The sequence below is a fragment of the Siphateles boraxobius genome, unplaced genomic scaffold (genome assembly GCF_051911475.1).
Source record: "Siphateles boraxobius isolate OS27281-9 unplaced genomic scaffold, OSU_SipBor_1 65, whole genome shotgun sequence".
Lineage (NCBI taxonomy): Eukaryota > Metazoa > Chordata > Actinopteri > Cypriniformes > Leuciscidae > Siphateles > Siphateles boraxobius.
The window spans coordinates 22157510-22182801 of record NW_027509192.1 but is presented as its reverse complement, the minus strand read 5'-3'; the positions used below and the strand labels follow the sequence as shown (position 1 = coordinate 22182801).

Sequence of the window (25292 nt, the reverse complement as noted above, 5' to 3'; positions counted from 1 at the left end):
CACTTTTTCCACTTTTTTTTGTTATGTTACAGCCTTATTCCAAAATGGATTAAATTCATTATTTTCCTCAAAATTCTACAAACAATGCTCCAAAATGACAACATGAAATACTTTTGATTGATCTTTGCAAATTTATTTTAAAAAATCACCACATGTACATATATATTCACAGCCTTTGCTCAATACTTTGTAGAAGCACCTTTGCCACCAATTACAGCCTCAAGTGTTTTTGAGTTTGACGCTACAAGCTTGGCACACCTATTTTTGGGCAGTTTCTCCCATTCTTCTTTGCAGGACCTCTCAATCGCTCCATTAGGTTGGATGGGGAGTGTCAGTGCACAGCCATTTTCAAATCTCTCCAGAGATGTCCAATCGGGTTGAAGTCTGGGCTCTGGCTGGGCCACTTAAGGACATTCACAGAGGTTTCTCGTAGCCACTCCTTTGTTATCTTGGCTGTGTCGTTGTCCAGTTGGAAGATGAACCGTCGCCCCAGTCTGAGGCCCAGAGCGCTCTGGAGCAGGTTTTCATCAAGGATGTTTCTGTACATTGCTGCATTAATCTTTCCCTCAATCCTGAATAATCCTGAACATCCCCACAGCGTGATGCTGCCACCACCATGCTTCACTGTAGGGGTGGGATTGGCCAGGTGATGAGCGGTCCCTGGATTCCTCCAGACATGACGCTTGCCATTCAGGCTGAAGGAATACAACTTTGTCAAATGTTTAATTTAGTTTCATATATAAACTGAGAAAGTTCTGTAACTTGAATTTAGCATTAAGCTGTGGAGCACGAAACTCCTGTCTTATTCTGTGTCTCTATATACAGCTGTCAGACGGGTTTTCTTTCTATTGTAAGTTAAATGAAACATGTTAATGAAACTCTTGGAGACTCTCGCTAAGCTTTTGTCTTAGCAAGAGAGAGTCCTGTCACTACTGTTCTGGAGTCTCAGGGTTTGAATAAGTTTTTCCCTCTATCTTTTAATACAGGTTACTAAACTGGTATACAAGTTTCCACCATCACAATGTAATCCCTACCTCTTATAATGTATATATATTACAATGTTTGACTCAAGAAGTTAGACTTGATTGAAATGACTACAGCGAACAATAAAGAACTTATACCTCAACAATCTCCTGGTCTGCAACTCTATCTTTTCTACACTTGAGAAGAAAAAGTTCACAACAAGGCCAAAGAGTTCAATCTTTGTTTCATCAGACCAGATGATTTTGTTTCTCATGGTCTGAGAGTCCTTCAGGAGCCTTTTGGCAAACACCAGGCGGGCTGTCATGTGCCTTTCACTGAGGAGTGGCTTCCGTCAGGCCCCTCTACCATACAGGCCTGATCGCTGCGGCGCTGCAGAGATGGTTGTTCTTCTGGCAGGCTCTCTTCTCTCAACAGGGAAACGCTGGAGCTCTGTCAGAGTGACCATTGGGTTCTTGGTCTCCTCCCTGACTCGCTGACTTCTCCCCCGGTCGCTCAGTTTGGCCGGGCGGCCGACTCTAGGAAGAGTCCTGGTGGATCCAAACCTCTTCCATTTATGGATGATGGAGGCCGCTGTGCTCATTGGGACCTTCAATGCTGCAGAATTTCTGTACCCTTCCCCAGATCTATGCATCGATTCAATCGTGTATTGGAGGTCTACAGACAATTCCTTGTACTTCATGGCTTGGTTTGTGCTCTGACATCCAATAAACTGAATTTACCACAGTTTGACTACAATCAAGTTGTAGAAACATCTAAAGGATTGCCTGTGGAAACAGGACGCACCTGAGCTCAATTTTGAGTGTCATGGCAAAGGCGGTGAATACTTGTTTACATGTAATTATTATTCAAACTAAATATTATTCAAAGATTTCAAACAAACTTCTTTCATGTTGTCATTTTGGAGCATTGTTTGTAGCAATTTGAGGAAAATCCATTTAGGAATAAGGCTGTAACATAACAAATGTGAAAAAATGTAAGCGCTGTGAATACTTTCCGGATGCACTGTATGTTTATGATTACTAAGCAATGTAGTATCAAGGTGTATTAATGTATGTATGGTCACAAGTGTGTTTATTGGCATTTTACAGTAAATTCGCATGTGGTTCATCTAATACATTCTCTCAACAATTTCTTACAAACTTGATTTGTTGCATCTTCGTATGAATTTGTACATCCCCGTTTGTGCATTTTTCATATGATCTGCTCTCACCCCAACGGGGAGCAGGTTTAGGGATGGGGTTGGGCATGAAGCTTCATGCTTAATTCATTTATACAAATCATACATTTTCTTATGAATTACATCAAATGATCTTGTGTGGACTTGCAATTTTCATAAAATAGCTATTTTTTTCTCATGACATTAAATTCTGATGGGATGAGCCCAACTCAGAGTCAGAAATTCAAAGTTCTGTCATGACAATGTAGATGGCTCAGTCTGATTGGTCCTTAACTCAATCTGCATGCAGTCACATCATTTTCAGTAGGGCACAGCTGATTGGTTCCTGCTGGATCAGTAGCCAGTGAGCTCGCTGCTCAACCTTTAAATACTGGTCAGCATTTGCTGTAGCAGTTTCAATGCACTTTCAGAAACTCTCCACCTTCCCCAGCTCCACCTGTGCAGATCTGCTACGGGTAATTCATGTATGATATTGTACAGCAGCAGCACGTCTTACTTGCTCACAGCAATGTGTCGTGTATGTATGGGCAGTATCAAGTCCCTTACTTGATCTGCAGCAGCAATAACAGCCAGAACAAACATATCAAGATTGCCATATCCATCACCAGACCAAACACTCAGAGTTGTCATGACAGAACTATCCTTTTTAGAAGTGCACCTCATACAAACTAAATTAAGATAAACATTTAAAAGAAAAAAAAAAACTATGAATATTGAAAGAGACATTGCTTTCACTTTTACCATTTTTTTTTCTCAAATGAAGTGGAGTCTGTTTTAAATTCATCGAGGACTCTTCTGCCTGACAGTACAGCGGTGTGAAACTGCAGGCCTTTCTAGCTGTCAGAACCCCACATTTCACTGCTGTTTGACAGGAGAAAGAGAGATAGACTGTTTGTTTGTGTGGAAAAAGAGAGAAAGACTTTGTGCTAAAGTATGGCCATTTTGTTCATGGGTATATGCACATTATTTATTGAGAGTTTTTATTATTAATCTGTTGATCTAATTCTCTTACATCCTATAGGAAATGGAGGTATGGATAGATGTGAAATGTATAAATAAAAAACACTTTATATTAGGTGTCTCTTTAACTATGTACTTACATTCATACTAAAATGTTTGAAACAAAGCACTTATTGTGCTGATGTTGTAAACAGAAGACATGTGGTTAGTCATATATTAACTATTAAAATAATAAAAACTATTAACTGTTCAAATCTCTAACATTGAGTATGTACAATAGCATTAGTGTTATTTTACTAACAAACATAAATGTTTGAGTCTTTGTCATAGTGATATTGAATATAATATTGAATACTGAATAAAGAAACTTATTTGTGTGTTTGAGAGAGTGAAATCCCTTGTTTCCACTATCCTCCTGTGACTGCTCATCTGCCATTTAACACATTTCCTGTAGCATCTGAATGTCCATCATAACATAAGGAGGCAGCACATAATGAGACAGAGAGATGAGCACTTGAGTGGCATCATATAAGTTGTATAAGCATGGAACTATATTTACCATTTTTCAGCCTGAAGTCCACTTATAATGTTAGTCAAGGTTCCTCTACCAAACACAGTAACAATTTAATGTTTCATGCCTATTTTCCACCCTGACCTTTACAATCAAACAGATTGTTTTTGGCACTGTATCTTTAAAATGTAAATGTGGATGGTCGTATGAGCACATGGTTTTGATGTCATAATCATGAATATTTCATAATGAGTTATTTCTTACAGTTTACTTTCACTAGATGCACTAAATGGACATTACTGTATGGCACAAAGTACTGTACATCTATATTATTACAATCAAATGAAAAAAAATTGTCTGGCCCATTTAAAGATATTAAATTGATTCTTAGTAATATAGTTTTTCTTAGTTAACTGTAATTTCTTAATATAATTAACTGTGTTTTTATGTGTTGTTCAGAGTGAAGAACAGGGTGGACCTGAGGAAGACACTAGGAGTATCACAGCATCTTCAGTTATGGTCTGTCAATCTCTTCCATCTTTAAAAAACAAATTAATTAAAATAAAATAATGTAATATATATAAAATGTACATCTAGTTCAGTCATAAACTCTAGATGGTACAGGTTGATAGGTCCTTTGCATGCAATTTGCAAACAATCACACTAATACCACATGACACAAGCTGATTGGCTTCTGCTAATTCTACAGCCAATGAGGTTATTTTCTCAAAATTTGAATAGTCGGTTCAGTGTCCGTTGTAAGCTGGTCATTGCTATTCTGAAACTGTCCATCAGATCCATCTGTATAGATCTGCTATTGGATACTTTTATGTCTATTTATTCAGCAGTAGCAAATCTTAAATGCTCACCTTAGCCTGTCTGTGTATCTATTAGCAGTAGCAAGTCCAACAAAAGCAGGAGCAGTGTAGCAGATCTAGTCCGCCATGACCATAAATGTTTATTTATTTATTTAGACAGCTCCATAAATATTAATTATTTAGTAGACACTTTTATCCAACAGTAAAATACAAATGACAAAGAGTATATGTATGTAGAATCATCAAATGTGGTTGTTACACGTATTGCATCATGCTGTATTTTATATAACGCTGCAGGAACTGCTATTATCATAAATCAATAAACCATACCACACAGTGTTTGGAGGAGAGGATTGAGTTCTATTTCAGGCAATTTTGCACATTTCTCAAATCATTTCCTGGCAGAGTATAGAAACAGTCTTCTCCCAGAACCGCATGCAGGCGTTTGAAGGACAGCCCCCTCAGTGAATGCTTGGGTTTTTTAATTATCGTAGAGGTGACACCTCTTCCCCGAGCATCTCTCACCTGAGCTGTAAACAGGGCTGTGAACTTTGCCGTCAGCGGCACGACCCTGAGTGTCATTGATGAAGGGAAAAGCTCATTAATACACACTCAGCGAGAGACAACACAACACGGCCAACAGAGAAACCCTTAAATTTCCCATATAGCTAATTTCCGTTGTGTTTTTACAGCACTTCAGAAAGATAGTGTTTTATGTTAATGTTAGTTAATTTTTATGTTAATGTTAGTGAGTATGACAATCTTACAGAAATGTCAGACATGATATTATTGATTGCTGTACTGTTATTTCCACATTTGTGATGCTATTATGTGTTTACACATTCAAAAATTCTGGCGAGCACAACCTAGGACATGAGGACCTGGGACCTGGTGTTCAAGTCAAGGTCTCGAGTCTAGGTCGTAGAACCTCACAAATGTGTGCAAACCAGCCCACAGCACAACACATTTTTAGGGATATCCCTGACAACAAGGCTTTGGAAGCCACCATACTTCTAGTCAAGTCAAGTCACCTTCATTTATAAAGCGCTTTTAACAGTATGGATTGTTTCAAAGCAGCTTTACAGTTATAATAGAAATGACCGTAACAGATTGTTAAGGCTTTACCACAGCTATAGAATAAAGTTATTGTCTAGCAAAAGTTAGTTTTGATTGATTAATTTCCGTTCTGAAGATCATTAGTTATTAACTTAGGGGCCGCTAACACTACACCGTTCTAACAGTGAGGCGAGCAGGACGAGGCCGAGGGCCGTGAGAGAGTAGAGCGCAGTCTCGTCGGTACCCCCCGGCCTGCAGGGGGCGATGGGGGTATATGGCGAGCAGGACAAGGTCGAGGCCCGTGAGAGAGCGGCACGAAGCCGGTGGCGTGATTACTGATTAGTGCCAACTGCGCAACAAACTGGTCTCGTATCTCTCATGGAGGAGCGGAAGCATAAAAGGAGAAGCAACGACAGTGGAGATCGAGAGAGGAACAGGCCTGAACCTTTCTTTTGTTTCGATTATGTGACAGCAGTCGTCCTTGGGGGCTACTGCCTTTTACTTTCATTTTGTATTTGTTTATATTATTATTAAGTTGTTGGTATGTTCGCCGGTTCCCGCCTCCTTCTTCCCACAACATCTAACCTTGTTACAAACAGAAAAACCCTTAACGCGCTCTGGCCGCCCATCCACATAAAACATTGCCTGGTGTCTCGAGAACGCACTCCCTGAAATAGGTTCGAAGGTGCAAACGATTATCTGTTATCTCTGCGCAAACCTCAAAAACGCAAACCCGTGAAAACGCAGACAGCGCACATGCACATCACGTGTTCAGTTGATTGGTATGCACGTTTGAATACATATGTGCGCAGGCGTCTGGCTTACAAATTTATAATACAGAATTTTTGTCGCGTCTGCGTAGCCACGCGAACCGGAATCATCCCAACAACGTTTTATCTGTACAGAGGTAAAGGGAAGGGAAGGAGGTCTTCACAGGGGAGAGACTAGTTGACACTTCAGGACTGCATTGTCGTTGTGTCTAGGCGCTGGTCCTTCACCAGATCTGGATATGGCCTGGATCCGGCGGACTGCCTCGGGATAAACAGAGAGACTAATATTAGCGTAGACGCCATCCTCCTTATGATGTACCAAGTACATCAGGATTTATGGGATGTGTTCCCGGTTCCGACTGATCTAAACTATGCAGCCTAACATTGAATTATAGAAGTCTATAATGTGTTATGTGTATGCTAGGCCAAAGAGATGTGTTTTTAGTCTAGATTTGAACTGACAGACTGTGTCTGCTTCCCGGACAATGTTAGAAAGATTGTTCCAAAGTTTTGGTGCTAAGTAGGAAAAGGATCTACCGCCAGCAGTCAATTTTGATATTCTAGGTATAATCTACTGGCCGGAATTTTGAGATCGCAATAGACGTGAAGGACTATAATGCGTTGAGCTCGCTCACGTACTGGGGAGCTAAACAATTTAGTGCTTTGTAAGTAATCAGCAATATTTTAAAATGTATACGATGCTTAATATGGAGCCAATGCAGTGTTGACAGAACCGGGCTAATATGGTCATACTTCCTGGTTCTGGTAAGAACTCTAGCTGTTTTGTTTTGGACCAGCTGTAGTTTGTTCCCCTTCAGGGACTACCGCTGCGTGAAATCGCAGTGGGAACGCCCTCAGCGTGACGCGTCTGAAGCATGAATGAAATCAGTCAATGGAGAGAATGAGCGTACGGCGAGTGACGTCATCGACCAGGAAGCTATAAATATCCCCTGAGTACACAACACGCCAGCTTTTAGTTACTTCAGCAGCTCTGTGTGTGTCTGAATCTGTCGATTGTGTTTGTCTGTTTTGTCAGGATTTTTCACTATATATATTTTATATAAAAAAACCAATATGAGCGAGCAGTATAAGAAGTGTGTTCCCCCCTGTACTCGGCACATCACGGGTGGGGATTCACACGAGCTAAGTGTGGCTTGTTTGGGAGTGCAGCAATGCCCAGTCGGCTCTCGAGGGAGTCGATTGTCAGCATTGCGAGCGTTTTCCCTTGAGAACTCTGCGCTCGCGGCGATCGCTCTTCGAGGAGAGTGATTTGCTGCGAGCTCCCCGAGGCTCGGGTCCCGCTTCTGTTGAGGCAGAGCGGCGGCGCTTGTCTTGGGGCTCGCAGATTGATCTCGCTGGCGACGTTGAGACGGGCTCCGCCCTATCTCAGCTATCTCCGACGAGATCTAGTGCCTCTCACCCGGCTCTGGAAGCACGCGCTGCGGCGGTTACTTCTGCCCGGGTGGAGGCACATGATGATGTTGAATTGAGATTTTCCAGTTCTGAGGAGCTGGATGTCGAAAGTTTATTATCAGAGAAAACTAGTTTATCACATTATACTGCAAATGAAGAAGGTTTGATGGATGTATTATCTCGGGCTGTTGAAAAGCTAAAAAATAAAAATAAAAAAAATAACAGTATCGAGTGGCCAGCTGATAGACAGGTTTCTAGAATTAAAAGCAATCTAGATGATAGATTTCTGTCTGCACGACCTCAACCTTCTAGCCGGTGCTTAGCGTTCTTCCCAGATCTTCATGCTGAGGTTTCAAAGACCTGGGTTAGACCGGTTTCAAGCAGAATTTACACAAATCAGTCCAATGCTTATGGTAACATTGTTGGTGCTAAATCTGCTGGTTATGTGACGATACTGTAGGCGGAGGAGACGCTTGCGAGCTATCTCTCTCCTGCTTCATCGTCTTCACTTAAAGCACCGGCTCTTCCACCAAAAAATAAATAAATAAATAAATAAATATATATACCTCTGTGCTGGTGGGGAAGGCTTACTCGGTGGCTCGGCAGGCGGCTGCATGTTTGCATACAATGACTTTTATGCAGGCTTTTCAGGCCGACCTGCTCAAAGGAAATCTGAGGGGGGTCCCCGCCGAGAGAGACTTGCGTTCACCTCCCTTAAGGGTGCCCTGTCTCTCCCGGCGCCCTCAGGGGCCCGTCCTACTAACCCTGCCGAAACAGGGCGTAGAAGGGTCTGGCGAGTGCTTTCCCGAGGGACGCTCGCCGCCTCTAAGGAGGGTTCTAGTGTGTTCAGACCAGTCGTTCCCTGCCGGTGCGCCGTTACAGGGCACTGTGTCTGTCACGCAGAATGTTCAACCAGAGCAAAGTCTTTCGTCGAGTTCGTCTTCAAAAAGAGCACAGCAGAAGCGGAGTGTCACGTCTCGTGCCCCCCTGCAGAGAAACTGGAGGGACGAGGCGGGGTGCTCTCCGGCGCGGCCTTCTCGGGGCAGGACTGATCTGAGGACAGTCATTGTCGCCAGAAAGGCCGCGTCGAAAAAGTCCTGATGGGCTGAACGTCAGGACTCTGAGGGTGGTCCCCATCGGGAAAAACTTGAGTTCACCGCACAAAAACACGGTGCCCTGTCTTTCTCGATGCCCTCAGGGGTCTGTTCTACTAACCCTGCCTATACAGGGCGTAGAGAGACTCGGCGAGCGATTTCCCGAGGGACGCTCGCCCCCTCCAAGGAGGGTTGTGGAGTGCTCAGACCAGCTGTTTCCTGCCAGTATGTTACAGGGCGCTGTGTCTGTCACTCGGGATGTTCATCCGGAGGCCAGCCTCGAGAGGCTGGTTCCCTTAGTAGAGTTCCTGGCGGAATGGGTCCCCCACCCAGCAGGGAGTTAGGATACTACTTCATCGAAAAAAAAAAAAATCCTGACGTGCTGAACGTCAGGGTTCTCTGAGGGTGGTCCCTATCGTGAAAGACCTGAGTTCACTGCACAAGAACACGGTGCCCTGTCTTTTCCGATGCCCTCAGTGGTCTGCTCTACTAACCCTGCCTTCACAGGGCGTAGAGAGACTCGGCGAGCGATTTCCCGAGGGACGCTCGCCCCCTCCGAGGAGGGTTGTGGAGTGCCCAGACCAGCTGTTCCCTGCCAGTACGTTACAGGGCGCTGTGTCTGTCACTGGGGATGTTCAAATCAGATCCGAGGACTGGTTTGTCATGATAGATCTAAAGGACGTTTACTTCCATGTATCTATCCTCCCTCAACACAGGAAGTTCCTGAGGTTCGCTTTCAGGGGCGAAGCGTACCAATATCGGGTTCTTCCGTTCGGCCTAGCACTGTCACCCCGAACATTCACGAAGTGTACGGATGCTGCTATAGCCCCGCTGAGGTTACAGGGCATCCGCTTTCTGTACTATATGGACGATTGCTTGATTCTAGCTCAATCGGAACAACAGGCGGTTCGGCACCGAGATGTCGTTCTTGCTCATATCAAGTGACTGGGGCTGAGGCTCAACGCCAAAAAGAGTGTTCTTTCTCCATTACAGAGAACCACTTTTCTAGGTGTAGTGTGGGATTCAACGACGATGCAGGCTCGATTGTCACCTGCTCGTATTGCTTTGATTCTCGCTGCAGTAGATCAGGTCAAGCTAGGCCAGTCATCCACTGTAAAACAGTTCCAGAGACTGCTAGGTCTCATGGCAGCTGCGTCCAACGTGATACCTCTTGGCCTCTTGCACATGAGACTGTTACAGTGGTGGCTCAGGACCAAGGGATTCTCCCCGAGGGGAAATCCGCTTCGCATGATCGTGAGTTTGCGACGGTGTCATCACGCCCTGATCATGTGGAAAGATCCTTGGTTTCTGTCCCAAGGCCCTGTGTTAGGAGCTCCTTGTCGTCGCGTTATGCTAATGACAGATGCCTCTCTCACGGGTGGGCTCAGGGTCTGTGGGAGGACCATCATCGTCTGTGGCACTTAAACTGCCTAGAGATGTTGGCGGTGTTTCAGGCTCTGAAACACTTCCTCCCAGACCTAAGGGGCCACCATGTTCTTGTCCAGACAGACAACACATCGGTGGTTTCTTATATCAACCATCAGGGGGGTTTGCATTCTCGCCCGCTTTACAAACTGGCACGTCAGATCCTTCTATGGTCCCAGGGGAAAATTCTTTCTCTGAGAGCTTTTATCTCCCGGGGTATTTAAATCAGGGGGCAGACATCCTGTTAAGACAGGGGCCGAGGCCCGGGGAATGGAGTCTTCACCCCGAGGTGGTGGAACTCCTATGGAAACATTTCGGTCTTGCCGAGGTAGACCTATTTGCTTCTCGAGAAACATCACACTGCCCGCTGTGGTTCTCTCTCAGCCATCCAGCCCCGCTGGGGTTGGATGCGATGGTACATCCGTGGCCGAGGTCACGCTTGTACGCTTTTCCCCCGATCGCTCTGCTCCCAGGAGTTCTGGAGAGGGTTCGCCGGGACGGGCTCAGTCTCCTGCTAATAGCCCCGTTCTGGTCGGCCGGGTATGGTTTGCGGACCTAGTGTCTCTCCTCAACGGCTCTCCCCTAGAGATACCGATCAGGAGAGATCTGCTCTCTCAGGCGAGTGGGTCGATCCTTCACCCCCGTCTAGAGCTATGGAGGCTGTGGGCTTGGCCTCTGAGGGGGCCCAGCTCATAGATTCTGGTCTCTCGGCTGAGGTCGTTGAGACCATCCTCCGATCCAGAGCTCCCTCCACGAGGAAGTTATATGCCGCGAGGTGGAAACTTTTCACCTCTTGGTGTGGAGAGCGCCAGCAGGACCCAGTTAACTGCCCAGTTGGTACAGTCCTGGATTTCCTGCAGGACCGTCTCTCCACAGGGTTATCCCACTCCACACTGAAGGTGTATGTGGCGGCCTTAGCTGCTTACCACACCCCTTCAAGTGGAGGTTCCCTCGGGAAACACCCGCTTATGTCTCGCTTCCTTCGTGTCACCTTGAGGCTGAGGCCTGCAGTTCGCACAAGGGTACCAGCTTGGGATCTGGCCGTCATCTTAGAAGGTCTCTCCCTTGCTCCTTTCGAGCCCATCGAGGAAGTTTCGGAAAAGTTTCTTACTCTAAAGACTATCCTTCTTCTCGCTATCTCATCTCTAAAAAGAATTGGAGATATTCAAGCACTTTCGGTGGCTCCCTCGTGCCTGGAATTTGCTCCTGGTTGGTTAAGGCCTTTCTCTTTCCGAGACCAGGTTATGTTCCTAAGGTTCCAACTGTTTCAGTTAGACCTATAGTTCTGCAGGTTTTCTGTCCTCCGCCTTTTCTGACGTCAGACCAGGAGAAAATTAATTTGCTGTGCCCAGTTTGGGTTTTGATGCTTACGTCCACAGAGCTGCCCTGTGGAGGAGATCGGAACAAATGTTCGTCTGTTTGGGTCACCTAAGAAAGGGTGTCCTGCATCTAGAGAAAGGATGAGCAAGTGGGTGGTCGAGGCCATCCCACTTGCTTATGGTTCGGCCCATCAGCCTTCACTTTGGCTGTAAGGGCTCATTCCACCCGGAGTATGGCTGCTTCTACAGCTCTTCTTTCAGGAGCTTCTCTTCAGGACGTTTGTGATGCGGCAGGCTGGTCCTCACCGCACACTTTCGTTAGATTTTATTCCCTCGATTAGCTTAGCCTCCACTCCCGGGGCTCAGGTTCTCTCGTCGGTTTGTGTCTCCTAATGACACACGACGGGGATTTGGTCGTATGGGGATGTGGGTATTGCGTTCCCACTGCGATTTCACGCAGCGGTAGTCCCTGAAGGGGAACGTCCCGGGTTACGTATGTAACCCTAGTTCCCCGAAGGGACGGACGCTGCGTGTCCTGCCATACTCTCGGCATCCCCTTGGGTCGCTGCTTCAGTAACTTTTAAGCTGGCGTGTTGTGTACTCAGGGGATATTTATAGCTTCCTGGTCGATGACGTCACTCGCCGTACGCTCATTCTCTCCATTGACTGATTTCATTCATGCTTCAGACGCGTCACGCTGAGGGCGTTCCCACTGCGATTTCACGCAGCGTCCGTCCCTTCGGGGAACTAGGGTTACATACGTAACCCGGGACGTTTATTAAGCGTGCAGGGCAACCACCCATAATAGCAATACAATAATCTAGCTTTAATGTCATGAACGCTTAAACTAATTGTTCTGCATTTTTCATTGAGAACATATTACGTAATTTAGATATATTTTTAAGATGAAAACATGCGGTTTTAGAGAAACTAGACACGTGACTTTCATATGAAAGATTGGTATCAAAGAGTATCATTGAAAGATTGGTATCAACTGCTAGTTGAATGAGGTCTGACAGCCATAGGTGAAGTCTGTCTACAATCCTCTTATGCAAGAGAAATAGCTTTGATTATCCACTTGCTCTTTCTTTGCTTGGTTGCTGTGGTTTATTGTCTAGGTGACCCAAAGCACTTGAACAATTGATCATAGTTTTGCCACAGGGCAGTTTTTTTGACATAAACATCCAATGCCCTGACTGGGCAAGTTTAGCTTCTCCTGGTATGGCATCCAAAAGGGAGGACATCAAAAGGCCAGATCTATAGTGATTAGATTGCATCACATTAGTGGGGACCCCAGTCTAGGGTGTAGAAAATAGGCATGTGCCTGAAGCCTAAATCCGAATTTGGAAAAGATTCGATGTAAGACAGTGAGAACAATTGAATAAGAATAATAATTAAAAAAAAAACAGAAAATGACTAATGCATTCTATGAAGCCCATTAGGTTTGCTGCAGTAGTCGGTTACATCACAGTACATCAGATTGAACTTATTACATGAAGATAATAAGGAAAGAAGACTGACAGGATCTGAGGATTTGGTGCGCAACAGATCCTGACCGTCATTGACAAATATCTTATCTAGTAAAATGTGTGGTAAATACCACCGTTCCCTATACACAGAGTATATGTGATGGCGAATTTGAAAGTGAAAAGTGAGTGCGCATTTAAAACCGAGCAGCTCCCTGTTATCCACAAATTATATACGATATAATTACCCAACTATATAATTGCGAGAGAACGCAAAAACATTTAAATATATTTTTTCCTCCCTTTAGAGGCTCAGTAGAATGCATAATTTCCCTTACGAACATAGTATTTGGCTTCAGGCACATCACTAATAGAAAAGCTTTCCCCATGCCAAGTGCAAACTCCAAACACGAAGGGGCAAATGACAGGCCCTAAAGGTCTCCTAGGCCCTGTCCCAAATGGTACACTTCATATGCACTTTCGGTCTTCTGGACTTACAAATGTCTCTGTTAAGTCCATGAGACTGTAGGGTGTCCCATATGTCATTTTAGGTTTCAGAGGGGTGATGCGAGCTCAGCAGCAGACTTCTTCCCGACAGTCAAAGCGGCGTTACATCACGAAACTGCAGACTCGTAGGAAGACTGTGAGTGGTTAGGGTGCCATTTGGGATAGGGCCTTATTCTCTTTAGAGACGTAATAACCAGCAGGAAAAAAAACAGTTCCCTTTCGTTGTCACTCCGAGTTACGTCGGATGACGACGAATGGGGTTTCGCTTAGAAAGCCTATCAACTTCGAGTATTACAAAACGAGCCAATGGCAAAGAAATGCCATGGGTCTGCGGAATTTACATAGCGTAACTCCGCACCACCTTGTGGGTATAAAAGGAGGACGCCGCAACATGCAGATATGTTTTTCGCTTCGGAGCCAAGTGTAATTCTTCACTCCCTAAGCTATCTCTGATTGTCAGCATCTTACGAGACGAGCAACTCTCCAGTGTTGGTGTGACGGCGATCTCCCTGCGAGTGCACACTTCCTGCCTATCTGAGCGTGGTTTGCCAGTGAGTGTGTTCTCCGCGGGTGCTTCAGCACTGAGTTTCTCTCACAAAAAGATTTTTAAAGGTCTTTTTAAAGATGCCTCGCCCGTGCACCTCTGGTTGCGGTCGGCTTGTGTCTGACTCTGATGGGCACGAGCGCTGTCTAGTGTGTTTGGGCATTAATCACACTAGAGCAGCGCTCGTGGATGAGCAATGTTCTCTCTGTGGGAACATGACCATCGCAACACTTAGATCCAGACTCAATGATCTCGCAAGAGTGAGAGTCCCCTCATCCACACCCGATCTATCGCCTCCTCGAGAGGCTGTACTTCGGCTGGTGGCCAGGGTGATCTGAGGGTGACTGTGTGGAACAAAGCGCCGACTATTTGTCCATGCCCCACAGTACCTTCACCAGTGTTGCCATCCGCGAGCGTTCAGGGGATTCCCGCAGGACCGTCGTTTGATGTCGATGTTTGATTGCGATGCAGCTGTGTCCTCAGAGTGCTTCTTCTCGCGGCGAGCCTAAGCACCCATCCAAAGCCTGTAGGTTTTCGTCTACCCTAGTGGCTAAGTCCTACAGAGCGACGGGACAGGCGGCTGCCTCTTTGCATGCCATGGCCACCCTGCAGGTCTACCAGGCCCAGATGCTCAGGGACATGCACGAGGGGGGGACGGACCCAGGGCTCTTTGATGAGCTGCGCGCCGCCACCGACCTCGCCCTCCGGGCGACGAAGGTGACCACACGCTCCCTGGGTCTGGTGATGTCCACGGCTGTGGTCCAGGAGAGACATCTGTGGCTGAACTTGGCTGACATGCGGGATGCTGAGCGGTCCCGTCTGCTCGACACACCCATGTCCCAGGTCGGCCTATTCGGCGGTGCGGTGGAGGATTTCGCCCAACAGTTCTCCACCGCCCAGAAACAGACTGAGGCTATTAAACATATTCTGCCCCGACGGCCCGCTGCTGCCTCCACCCAGCCGACCGGGCAGAACCCTCATACCAGTACGCGGTTCTCCCTTTCGGGCTAGCCCTGTCTCCTCGCGTCTTCACGAAGGACGTTGAGGCAGCCCTTGTTCCGCTTCGGGAACACGGGTTTCGCATCCTGAACTATATCAGCGACTGGCTGATCCTAGCTCACTCTCGAGACCAGGTTTGCGAACACAGGTACCTAGTGGTCCGGCACATAGCTCGACTGGGCCTTCGGGTCAACTGGGAAAAGAGCAAACTTTGCCCCGTGCAGAGGATCTCATTTCTCGGTATGGATATCGACTCGGTCGCCATCTCCGCGCAGCTTACGAGCGAGCGCGCGCAGTCACTGCTGACTTGCCTGAGACAGTTCGAGGGCAAGAGTGCGGTTCCACTTAAACTTTTTCAGAGGCTCCTGGGGCATATGGCATCTGCAGCCACGGCAACGGCACTCGGATTGCTTCATATGAGACCGCTTCGGCTTCGCGACCGAGTCCCGAGGTGGACATGGCAACACGGCACCCTCCGAGTACCAGTTACTCCGACCTGCCGTTAGACCTTCACCCCGTGGTCGAACCTCAGTTTTCTACGGGCCGGAGTGCCCCTGGAACGAGCTTCGCGGCATGTTGTTGTAACGACAGATGCCTCCTCCATGGGATTGGGTGCCACGTGCAATGGACGTGCTGCCGCGGGCTCCTGGACAGGACCCCGATGCCTGTGGCACGTCAATTGCCTCGAGTTGCTGGCTGTACGTCTTGCTTTGCGCCGCTTCCGGCCCGTGCTCAAGAACCAACACGTACTAGTCCGTTCAGACAATACCGCCACTGTAGCGTACATCAACCATCAAGGTGGTCTACGCTCTCGCCGTATGTCGCAACTCGCCCGCCACCTCCTCATTTGGAGTCAGAAGCATCTGAGGTCGCTTCATGCCATTTATATCCCCGAAGCCCTGAACTGTTCAGCCGACGAGCTCTTACGGCTTCAGCCCTCCCGGGAGATTGGCGACTCCATCCCCAGTCGGTTCAGCTGATTAGGGACCAGTTCGGGGACGCACAGATAGATCTGTTTGCCTCTCACGACTTGACCCATTGCGCCCTGTTTTATTCCCTGACCGAGGGCACGCTCGGCATGGATGCACTGGCACACAGCTGGCCGCGGGGCCGCAAATATGCGTTTCCCCCAGTGAGCCTTCTTGCGCAGACCCTACGCAAGGTCAGGGAGGACGAGGAGCAGGTCATTCTGGTCTCGCCGTACTGGCCCGCCCGGACCTGGTTCTTCGAACTAGTACTCCTCGCGACAGCACCTCCTTGGCAGATTCCCCTGAGGAAGGACCTCCTTTCTCAGGGACGGGGCACTCTATGGCACCCTCGTCCCGATCTTTGAAACCTCCATGTGTGGCTCCTGGGCGGGACGAGGCAAGTTTGAGTACCCTACCACCAGCGGTGGTGGCTACCATCACTTCCGCTAAAGCGCCGTCCACGAGACACGTCTATGCGTTGAAGTGGAACCTCTTCGCCAACTGTTGCTCTTCTCACCGAGAAGACCCCCGGAGATGTTCGATTAGTGTCGTGCTTTCCTTCCTTCAAGAAGGGTTGGAGCGAAGGCTGTCTCCCTCCACCCTGAAAGTCTATGTTGCCGCTATTGCCGCACTCCATGACCCGGTCGAAGGTAAGTCTGTTGGGAAGCACGACCTGATCGTCAGGTTCCTGAGAGGAGCGAGGAGACTGAATCCTCCTCGCCCTCCTCTCGTTCCCTCTTGGGACCTCTCAGTGGTTCAAACTGCCCTGCAGAGTGCTCCCTTTGAGCCTTTGCAATCAGTGGAGCTTAAGTTCCTGTCAATGAAGACAGTGCTCTTGGTTGCATTGGCATCCATCAAGAGGGTAGGGGAACTGCACGGATTCTCCGTTGACGAAGCGTGCCTGGAATTTGGGCCGGCTTACTCTCACGTGATCCTGAGACCCCGGCTCGGATTTGTGCCCAAGGTTCCTACCACTCCCTTCCGGGACCAGGTGGTGAACCTGCAAGCGCTGCCCCTGGAGGAGGCAGACCCAGCCTTGGCACTGCTCTGTCCAGTACGCGCTCTCCGCGCCTATGTAGACAGGACGCAGTGTTTCAGGACCTCAGACCAGCTCTTTGTCTGTTATGGTAGGAAGCTGAAGGGAAAGGCTCTCTCCAAGCACAGGTTGTCTAACTGGATAGTGGACGCCATTGCTTTGGCATACCAGCAGCAAGGTCGACCGTGCCCCCTTGGTGTGACTGCCCACTCCACCCGGAGTGTGGCGTCCTCTTGGGCTCTAGCGCATGGCGCCTCGCTAACAGACATCTGCAGAGCTGCAGGCTGGGCCACACCGAACACATTCGCCAGATTCTACAATCTCCGAGTGGAGCCAGTGTCCTCTCATGTACTCGCTTCAACCAGCTAGTACTGGACCCGCTCAGGTGTCTTCGCTTGCTCGCCATTCCACTCAGCGGACTGGATACGTGTGATATTCTCCTCAGGTGAGCTTTTCCGAAAGCCCTGAGCTACTCCAGCACTCCTGACGTCGGCGCCAGTGTCTATTGCCTGCGCGTCGGCTAGGTGCCTCCCGTGTGCATGGTCCCTCCTCCAAGCGACCCCCACATGTGTATTTCCACTATAAGCCTCTCTGAGCATGTGTCTTTCCCTTGGCAAGCCACCTTGCCACCCCCTGGGGTTGAAATATTCCACCTGCGGCTGGACACCCCAGTGTTCTCCATATGCATCCCTCCGGGTCATATGTGTATTCTCTAAGTCCCCCCCTCTGGGTTGGCAATAATTGCATATTTCCTCTAAGCTATGGGATATGCTCCCCAGTGTACCTTTGGTATTCCTGTGCTAAATAGCAGTCCTTCATCCGTGTTAGTCTCACGACAGCGATCCCAGATTTACGCAGGGCACCGGAAGACAGCCGAGAAGGTGGCGTGATTGGACTGGTAACCCCATTCGTCGTCATCCGACATAACTCGGAGTGACAACGAAAGGGAATGTCTCGGTTACGTCTGCCTGCCACTTTCCGCTGTACCGCAGGGATCGCCTGAGCTCAGTCTTGGCTCCTCAGCGAAGAAACATATCTGCATGTTGCGGCCTCCTCCTTTTATACCCACGAGGTGGAGCGGAATTACGCTATGCAAATTCCGCAGACCCATGGCATTTCTTTGCCATTGGTTTGTTTTGTAATACTCGAAGTTGATAGGCTTTCTAAGCGAACCCCCATTCGTCGTCATCCGAAGTAACATCTCCGTTCCCTTCTCAGGGAACGAGGGTTACATACGTAACCGAGACATTTTCAAGGTTAGAAATTTCTCTGCAACAATTTCAATGGGTTCAAAGGTGAAAACTCCTAACTTCAAGGCTTGCAGTTTTCCTCGTGGAGGGATAACTACAGTTAAGTATGGTCTTAACAACCACAGTTGAGAGACCAGAGTTTAAGAGATGGGCACCCTCAGAGGCTAAACGCACAGTTTCCACAATTCTGGGTGGGGGCGTAAATTTGTGCTCAATGCCTCAGACAGAAGGTCCCTCCTGATGTAAATCTCCCACAGAGAGCCATTGAGGAAAGAAGTCAGGTCCAAAAACCATAGTCGGGCCGGATAGAAAGAGGCTACTCATATTTGATTGAACCCTATCTGGAACTCCCAGGAGCAGAGAGATCGGGGGAAAGATGTAAAGATGCAGCCATGGCAACGTCTGTACTATGGCATCCAACCCTAGTTAGGGCTGGATCCCAGATAGCACACTTCTATTTGATGTGATATTTACATCTGGAAGACATATTTTTAAGAGTGTTTGCTCATCTGCAATACGTCTATAGGACATTTCCTGTCAGATGTCAAATAGACGTTTAGAAGATGTCAGTTTAACATGCATTCTAAATCATTACATCTTGAAGACATCTTCTAAACGTCTATTTTACATCTGACAGGAAACGTCCTATAGACGTATTGCAGATGAGCAAACACTCTTAAAAATACGTCTTCCAGATGTAAATATCACATCAAATAGAAGTGTGCTATCTGGGATGTGTGAGGGAGTTTGGCCACTTCCCCCTGGCCAAACTCCCTCCAAATCATCTTCACCACCTCGGGGTGGAGTCTCCATTCCCCGGGCCTCAGCCCCTGCTTTCACAGAATGTCTGCTCCCTGATTCATGTTCTCTTGGGTTGTACACTGGCCTAAGTGAGAGCAGTTTGCCCTGTGCCCACTGGAGGACCTGGTATGCCAATTTGCTAATGGGGCATGAGCACAGACCCCCTTGTTGATTTATGCAAGTGACCACAAATGTGTTGTCTGTCCTGTCCTTTGAGGTCTTTAAGGAAATGTTTCAAAGCAGTTTCCAGGCAGTTTATGTGCCATGAGAAATTATGACCCTCTAGAATCACTCCCCAGCCTGTGAGGGCTGTCATAAGCACTCCCCCGTCAGGCAAAAGCGTATTGCGATGACAAGGCACCCCAAACACACAACCCTGGGACAAGAACTATGGCTTCGTCCACATCACCATGGTTCGAAGTCACTTGCGCGTAACCTTGATCATGCAAAACGGGTTGTCCCTCGGGGGAAAACCTCTTGGTCCTGAGCCACAACTGCAAAGGTCTCATGTATAGCAGGCCAAAAAGTGTCACATTGAATGCAGCTGTCATCAGACCTAACAGTCTTTAAAATTGTTTGACAGTGGACTAGCTTTATCTTGTTTAGGGCTGAAAAGATCGATTCAATATGTGCAGGTGACAGACGTGCTGATTGATTTGCTCTGATTGAGCCAAAATCAATCAATCATTGATATAGGTCAGTATGCGAATGCCCTGAAGTCGCAACGGAGCCAGAGCTGCATCCACGCTTTCTGTGAAGTTACGGGTGACAAGACTGGATGGAAAGGAAGATGGTAAGAAATACTGGTAAGCTTTGCCCACAAAAAGCGCCCCAGAGGATCTTCCTGTGTTAAGAAAGGATGGATATATGGAAGCCTGCATCCTTGAGATCTATCATAAAAAAACATTCCTTGGATCTGATATGAGTCACGATTAGTTTCAAAGTTAATATCTTGAACTTGAATGTTTTCAACATGCGATTCAGCTGACACAGATCTAGAATTGGACGTAACCCCCCATCCTTTTTCGGAATGATAAAGAACCAGGTGTAGAACCCGGAATTTTCCCCGGGAGGAGGAACAAATTCTTTGGGTGCATTCCCCAAAAGAGCTATGACTTATTGTTCCATTACCATAGCTTGCCTGGGATCTACCAGTGTGGGCAGGATCCTGTTGAACCGAGGCGGATGAGAACCAAACTAAATTCTGTAGCCTCTTTCTATAGTCTGCAGGTCTTGGAGTAGGACTCTTGGAGTAGTCAGCTTGTCACCCTGAAGTGGAAGACCGGCAGGGAACAACTGAACTGGCTTCTCTAAAGCCCTCCTCGGAGGGGGCGAATCTCCCAGTGCGGCAACATCTTCAGGCGGACACTGAGACCTGAACTCACTGGAAACCGCAGTGTCCCTGAAGCACCAGAGGTGGCGGGGTTGGCAGAACGGTCCCCTGAGGGCAGGAAAAGCAGGCAACGTATGATGACTATAAAAGCCACTACCCTGGAGGGGCCTCCCCTCAGAGTCCTGACACCACTTGCGTCAGGATCTCTTAGCCAAAGCCTTTTTGGAAATAATGACGATATGCTCTACCCCTTGAAGGCTTTGTGTGAGAGTGATGCCCCGACCCCCTTTTTTGGGGGGATGGCGGGTTCAGGGCTATGGAGGCGACACTCTGTTTCTGATGCATCCTATACGAGAAGCTCATAGATGGCAGGGACTGCTCCCTCCCAGCAGCCCCTGAGACCTGAGCTCGGCGAGGGAGATACCTCTGGAATGCCACCGCTTGTTCTTCTTTGCCTCCTGAAACCTCTTGAGACTAAAGTGACAGCTTCATCAAAAAGGCCCAGATAGATTTAACCAAAGATGCCCCTCCGTGGCCACCAGGGCTGCTCAAGATCGACCGATGACTGTGGCTGTCTCCTTGGTGGCCTGGAGAGACAAATCTGTTGCCCGGGTGTTGTACTTTAATAGTGTCTGGCCCCGCCCCCTCACTTTCATCCAAGTCTCTTAGCAGATCAGCCTGATATGCTTGCAAGATGGACATAGTATGAAGACATGCACCAGCCTGACCTGCTGCTGCATACTCTTTACCCACCAAGGCCAATAATGCTCCGCATTTCTTTTTTACTTTTATATTTAAGATCATGTTGGTTTGACATCACATGAAGGTGAGTAAAATAGGACTGAATTTTAATTTTTTGGGGAACTTTGAAGTCCAAAGTATACCTTGCTGTTTACTCGTACTCTAATGTATGCTTACAGTACATGTGATGTAAGTTTCATCATCAGCATTATACGTTTACTGTACTTGCACAGCCAAAAGGTGGTCCAAAAGGTGGCAACACGGTCTGGGCCATTGTTTCACGGTCGAAAGAGCAACAAAAGAAACAGAACTACAACAACGACAAACTACTAGCGACAACAATAGTGAGTGCTTTTGTGAGTGGGTTCAAAGATGCATGCAACTTTATTTTATAAGAATGGAAAGTTTTCATTGGTCACAACAGTGCAGAGAAATGCAGACAATGGAAAAGGATGAAACTTTCTAGTTTGCATGAGTCGACTGCTTGTGTTCACACAAGCTATCAAATGGAGTATACTTAGAAAGGCTATGCATTAAGTTTTATACATACGCTAAGTATTTCTGTCAAAAGGAAGTGTACTTTGAGCTTGAGTTAATGGGCAGATCTCTGTCTTCAGGCTTTCATCATCAGGCAATACAGAAAATCAAATACAGAGCATTTACGATTTATGCCCATGAATTTTGAGACCACATAATAAACTACTCCATAAACTTGCTTCTGGGAGCATTTCTTTTAAAATAGATGTCAGAAGGCAACAGAGCCATAAACAACCAAAGACATTAATTTCAGAATAAACGAGGGGAGTTTGTCTCTTGTAAACTTTCATTTTAACTTTGCTGTAAACTTTATTGGCCGGGTACCAACTGGCCTGCCAATTACGGCTCCTTTCTCTTGTTAATTTTATGTTGGGGTGATAAATTCTCAGCAGGGCTCAAGTCCTGACCTCAACCTTACCTACTTCGTTCATGAAGAAAACCCATAAGTACACCCTGTTTGAGGCAGCAGATTGTTGAAGCCATCGCAAAATACGTCACAGAGAACCAATTTGTTTATGTGGTCTTAAGTTTTTTAATGGTGTAGATACACCCACACTATGCTTCTTTATTGAATATGTAAGAAACAAGGAATTGCTGGCAAAAAATAGATAGTTTCTAATCTTCTAGTTTAGCTAAACTAAGGTAATGAATCAGTAGCTAAATTACATCACTTAGTGTATGTAACATAAGCTACAGCATGTTTCTCCTCCATCCCTGGTGTCCACACAAAGGGCACAAAACTTGCTGATATGGTATCTGCTCTCCCGGCGAGCGGGACACTGACCCAGCTGTCTCATTCTGTCAATGCTAACAGAGTGAGCGTCCCAGCTCGGTCATTTCAACGTTAGCATTCACTGTCGGAACAGGACCTTCAGTGAGATCACGCTGGGATGAGTTCACCAGGCCATTGGGTTTGGTGTGCCAGCACGGTACTTCCCATGTTCAAGAGTAGACCTGACTCACCTCCAGCTCACTTGTGATTTAGCATATTGTTATTGTTAGCACAAAATATTGCATTTTTTAAACAACCCACATAAAGGTGAACTAAAACATTTGCATTTCATGCAGAACATGCACATAATGTTAAATGGCTTGAACCTTTGCTCTAGTCTTGATGTCAAAACATAAATATGTGCACAAGACATGGGCATGTTGAATAATGTAGGGTTTTGTTGACCTTATTAATGACCGTTACTTGTAAAAATACACTATTTAAGAGATTAACATGCAGTTATCTGCTGATGCATGTTAACAGTTAAAGGTTTCTGATATTATGGAAATCTTTTACTTTGCAAATTCACAGTTGTTAAACTGAAAACCAGGTCAAATTGACATATCATTGGTGCGTGGCGATGATGTAATAGGTAGGTGTGGGTCTCAGGCTCCACATTCTTTGACATGGAAATCTTCTCCAATCCATTTCTCAGTTCAGTTCTCCAGTCACTGATATATCTTAAAATATATCACTGCCATTGTTTTGTCTCAAGATACAGATCAGTAATGTTTTTCTTCTAAGGCACGTTTATAAAAGCTTCTTAAATGTGCCTAATTGGACAAAGTGCTAATCCTGGCTAAATCTAAGCCCTGTCTGTGAAACCAGGCCTTAAAGTGATCAGAAGAGGAGGCTTTTGCTTGTTCAAGCATTCACTCCCTGAAAGGATATCAATGTTTAATATGGAATAGTTTATAACTTCAAATTGCATAAAATTATGGTGCTAACAAGAAGGATGCATAATGTGGAGGGACATCTTTTAAATCCTTGTTAATAATAAATGATCAATAAACTGCAAGTGTTGTCATTGGGCGAAATTCTTAGTGAATTCCCCTCTTCATGTTCTAGATTGGATAGGCATAAATTATAAACATATTTATGAAATATTATTGCATTTAATGGCTGTTTTAACATGGTTTTCCAGTAATAATGGCCTCTTTGAAACTTGAGGCATGTAAACCTGAACAAGTTGCTGAAGAAAAAAAACTAAATAAACACCTGGAGCGTGAAGACGTAGCTCTGACATGTGATCTGTCTGAGAGCGAGACTTCTGAGCTTTCATGTGTCCGTAAGGGCTGAGGTAGACAGGCAGTCTTAGAGAGATATCTCGCAATGTCCATCACTGCAGCAGTTTGTCTTCATCAATCATCTCGCTGTTTGTTGACCATAGCAACAGGATGTCACAGTTATTTTTATAGATCTTGTTATTGGGGTCTGCCCTCTCATAGTAGGAGTTTCCTCAGCACAAGGCATCATGGGATGTGTATCTGAGTGTGCTTGTGACGTATTTGCAGGGACCATCTTTGTTCTCTCTTGGCTTGAGTTTCCAGCAATTAATATGATCAAATAAGTAAGTCATAGCATTTTGAGAATGTTAAATAGTCCTATGATGGCCTTTAGTGCACAGCATTTTGATGGCACACTTTAGATTGTGGCGTATCTGGTTGCTTTCTAATGAGCTGTCTTTAATTAGCAGCTTATGTTATCTGGCATTGGGTGTTGCTAGCAAACAAATGAATGGAGCTCACATCAGTGTTTTCTCGTCTGGAGACGCAGCTGAAGTTTAAGAGTCAAGGTCACGCAGACCCCTCGCCTTCATCTGTCAGCTCCTTTTGATCTGCAGACGCTTTCCTCCGTCTTTCTGCACGCTCTGCCTTTAACGCGGGGTCAGAGGTCACAGTGGGGCAAGGCCACAGGATCCTAGCCTCTGCCAAAAACCTCCTTTTCCTCTTCTAGTTTTCCTTTCTTTCTTTCTTTGTTTCTAATATAACCCTGTGAAGTATTTGTTTTTTTAGGGTTCAGATCTATATTCCTTTTATCAGTTACATATGTCAATGTACACGCTCGGCCACTCGCTCTAATCGGCAGCCCCTCAGTTGCCATGTTGAATTAATGTTTTGAACAGAAATGCAATAATGTCAGGACCTTCACGGTGGGGGCTTCAATTTGTCATATCATAAACAGGTGCTAAACAGAAGGATTAGTGGTTTTGCGATCCACGGTCTTCCCTCGGATCCTGTTATCTGAGTATAGGATCCCTGACGCGTCCTGTCAGATTGAACAACGGGGCCCTTGTGCTGGCCACGGGCGTCAGCAGGGCCCCAGACTTGGTCACAGGTCATTGATCAGTGTGACAAGAAACTCTGTCTGGTTCTGTTTAGAGGGAGGCTGCCTGGAACCGGCCTTAGATTAGAAATGGAGAAAGGTCAAAACTAGAAGGAGTATTATAACAGACTTTAAATTCTGTATTATACATTTTTAAGGCCAGACAAGTGGTTTGTTGAGGGTTGATTTGTGAAGAAGGACTACACGCCTGCGCACATATTCAAACGCGCATACCTATCGACTAAACACGTGATGCGCATGTGCATTGTGTGCGCCGTCTGCGTTTTCGCGGGTTTGCGTTTTTGAGGCTTTTTCTGTTAAAACGGTGTCGTTTAAGCGGCCCCTAAGTTAATAACTAATGATCTTCACAACGGAAGTGAATCAATCAAAACTAACTTTAGCTGGACAATAACTTTATTCTAGAGCTGTGGTAAAGCCTAAACAATCTGTTACAGTAATTTCTATTATCACTGTAACCCCCATATC

General features: G+C 46.5%; 1 protein-coding gene across 5 annotated transcripts in view; it reads left to right on the top strand.

Annotated features, from left to right (window-relative positions):
* The window catches only part of LOC143721223 (uncharacterized), a 132609-nt gene that overhangs the window by 47938 nt on the left and 59379 nt on the right, over positions 1-25292 (top strand). For all 5 annotated transcript variants that reach the window (XM_077211504.1, XM_077211503.1, XM_077211500.1 and 2 more), the window contains one exon: positions 4092-4151. In XM_077211504.1, coding sequence (XP_077067619.1) covers positions 4092-4151 — 60 coding nt within the window. The remainder of the gene's footprint in view (positions 1-4091; positions 4152-25292) is intronic.